Source organism: Aplysia californica, unplaced genomic scaffold, assembly GCF_000002075.1.
Source record: "Aplysia californica isolate F4 #8 unplaced genomic scaffold, AplCal3.0 scaffold00540, whole genome shotgun sequence".
In the NCBI taxonomy this organism is placed as follows: Eukaryota; Metazoa; Mollusca; class Gastropoda; order Aplysiida; family Aplysiidae; genus Aplysia; species Aplysia californica.
The window spans coordinates 31,954-34,262 of record NW_004797810.1 but is presented as its reverse complement, the minus strand read 5'-3'; the positions used below and the strand labels follow the sequence as shown (position 1 = coordinate 34,262).

The 2,309-nt window shown below is 37.5% G+C and overlaps 1 protein-coding gene and 1 long non-coding RNA gene across 2 annotated transcripts in view; both read right to left on the bottom strand.

The window, feature by feature from the left end:
- LOC106012871 (pinin) overlaps positions 1 to 175 on the bottom strand; it is a 4,317-nt gene extending 4,142 nt beyond the window's left edge. Inside the window, exon 1 of the mRNA XM_035971927.1 lies at positions 112 to 175. Coding sequence (XP_035827820.1) covers positions 112 to 175 — 64 coding nt within the window. The remainder of the gene's footprint in view (positions 1 to 111) is intronic.
- A 1,534-nt stretch (positions 176 to 1,709) lies between these two features.
- The window catches only part of LOC118477188, a 2,123-nt gene continuing 1,523 nt past the window's right edge, over positions 1,710 to 2,309 (bottom strand). Inside the window, exon 2 of the long non-coding RNA XR_004859017.1 lies at positions 1,710 to 2,042. This is a non-coding gene — a long non-coding RNA (uncharacterized LOC118477188). The remainder of the gene's footprint in view (positions 2,043 to 2,309) is intronic.

Below are 2,309 nucleotides of genomic sequence, written 5' to 3'. Positions count from 1 at the left end.
TCATTTCTAAGTATGCCATTTTACAAAGATGGTTAAGTTGGGTCTCCATGGACAAGTGTTTGTCTAAGTATACTCCTAGAGTTTTTGCTTTGTTTGAAAAAGCGACAGTACCTTTGCCAATGGTGAGACATTCTACATCAAGAGCATTGATCTTTGAGCTGGTTGAGCATGGCATGATTTCTCTTCGCTGACGACCAAAGCCTGGCACACAAAGATGAACAAAGTCTCCAATACCACACCACACCACACCACACCAGACCACCAGATTAAACGAAGAAAATAACAACTACGACATGAAGATCAACATCAACAAAACAGAGACAATGAAAGTAAGCAGAAATCCAAGACCACTCAGGATACACATCAACAGCAACAGTCTCAGACTGGTCCAAGAATTTAAGTACCTCGGAAGTATATTCACAGAGGATGGGCGACTGAACAGAGAAATTGAAACAGGAGTACAAAATTCCAATAATGTTAGTTGCCACCTTGCTCCACTTCTGAAATATCCTAATATCCCCATGACAACAAAACTCAAAATGATCAGCACCATATTCATCCCAACACTCACCTATCAATGCCAAACATGGACCACGAACAAGACATTAGAGTAAAGAATTACAACATGTGAAATGCGATGTCTTAGACAAGCTGTAAACAAGACAAGGCGAGACAAAATTAGAAACTCAGTAGTCAGAGAAATGGTGGGCACAAATGATGTCATGCATCACATCCAACATCAAAGAATCAAATGGTTCGGGTATTTCATGCGATTACCAACACACCATCCAGCATAACATGCCTACATAAAAAAATTCAATGGCAACAAGGCTAGAGGGCGACCGAGAAAGACCTGGATAGATGGAGTCAGGGAAACATTAACCACCCACGGCATCCCCCTGACCCAAGCTCTCCGGATGGCGACAGAGAGACGTCTCTTTCTTCCCACGACAGCCAAAAGGGTAGAAGCGGCGGATACAAGTAATGTAAAAGTAAGTCCATGTTCCAGGTTCACTTGTCGGTGGTCGTACATGCACTAGCTGTAGCTTCAGTTCACTTAGTCGCTACCATACAATTACAACGGTTCTATTTTCTCAGTACCTAATTTTGAGAAATTTCTCGTTAAAAAAGTTGTTTCATATGTCAAGCTTTTACGAATGCAATTCCTTGAATATCTTGATAAAACGACTCTGAATAATCTTACCATTTCGATAGAGAGAACAGAACATTTGGTTTTGGATCTCATAGTCTAAGTATCTCAAAACGGCCAAAAATGTCTGGTAGAACTTTGCAATTATAGGGTAGCGTAGTGTCTATGAGTCTAGAGATTGCTAATACTTGTAGATTTGATATGTGTAATCTACCGATCGGTGCAATCTTGCGCTGCCCGTTTTAACAATCGTATACTTGCAGGGCAATCTGGATATTGCGCTACTTGTTAATATTTAAAAAATAATTTTCTTTTAAATTACTTCTATCTTTATTCTTTTACTCACATCAAGGGACAATCACATATATTTTCAAAAGTGTAAAAATATGAAAATTGAATTTTAAATTAAAATTGACATATGAGACTGAAGAGCTCACAAGAATGATACAATGCCAGGTATCAAACTCAAAGTTCTAAAAGTATATTTTAGTTTATTTCGTATTTTTTATATATATTTTTTTCCAAATCCATTCCATACTTTGATTTTTTTCTTTTTTCAAATTCCCTTCCATCTTTCTTCTTTTACTCACACCTAGTAACATTCACATATATTTTCTAAAGTGTAAAAATATGAAAATTAAACTTAGAATTAAGGTATGAAACGGAAGAGCTCACAAAAATGATACAACTATACGATCATTAAAATGCGAAGCGCAATCATAAGATTGCACCGATCGGTACTTTGCGGGGAACAGATTGACTCACCGAGGCCACAGACAGTGTGTAGGCAAGGAACAGCACCAGGGTGAGACACGCCCACTTCCTCCGGGTCCCCATCTCCTCTCACTCAGATCTCCCGGGGGCAGAAATATTCAAATAATGTAGATCTGTCCTGGGGAAACAATGACAGCACGTTCTTGCTGGAGTAATGTTTTATAGGAGTAATGTTGAATAAATGGTTGGAGTAATGATTAATAAATTGTTGGAGTAATGTTTTATAGGAGTAATGTTTGATAAATGGTTGGAGTAATGTGTTGAATAAATTGTTGGAGTAAAGTTGAATAACTTGTGGTAGTAATGTTTGATAAATTGTTGGAGTAAAGTTTGATAAATTGTTGGAGTAATGTTTGATAAATTGTTGGAGTAATGTTGAATAAAG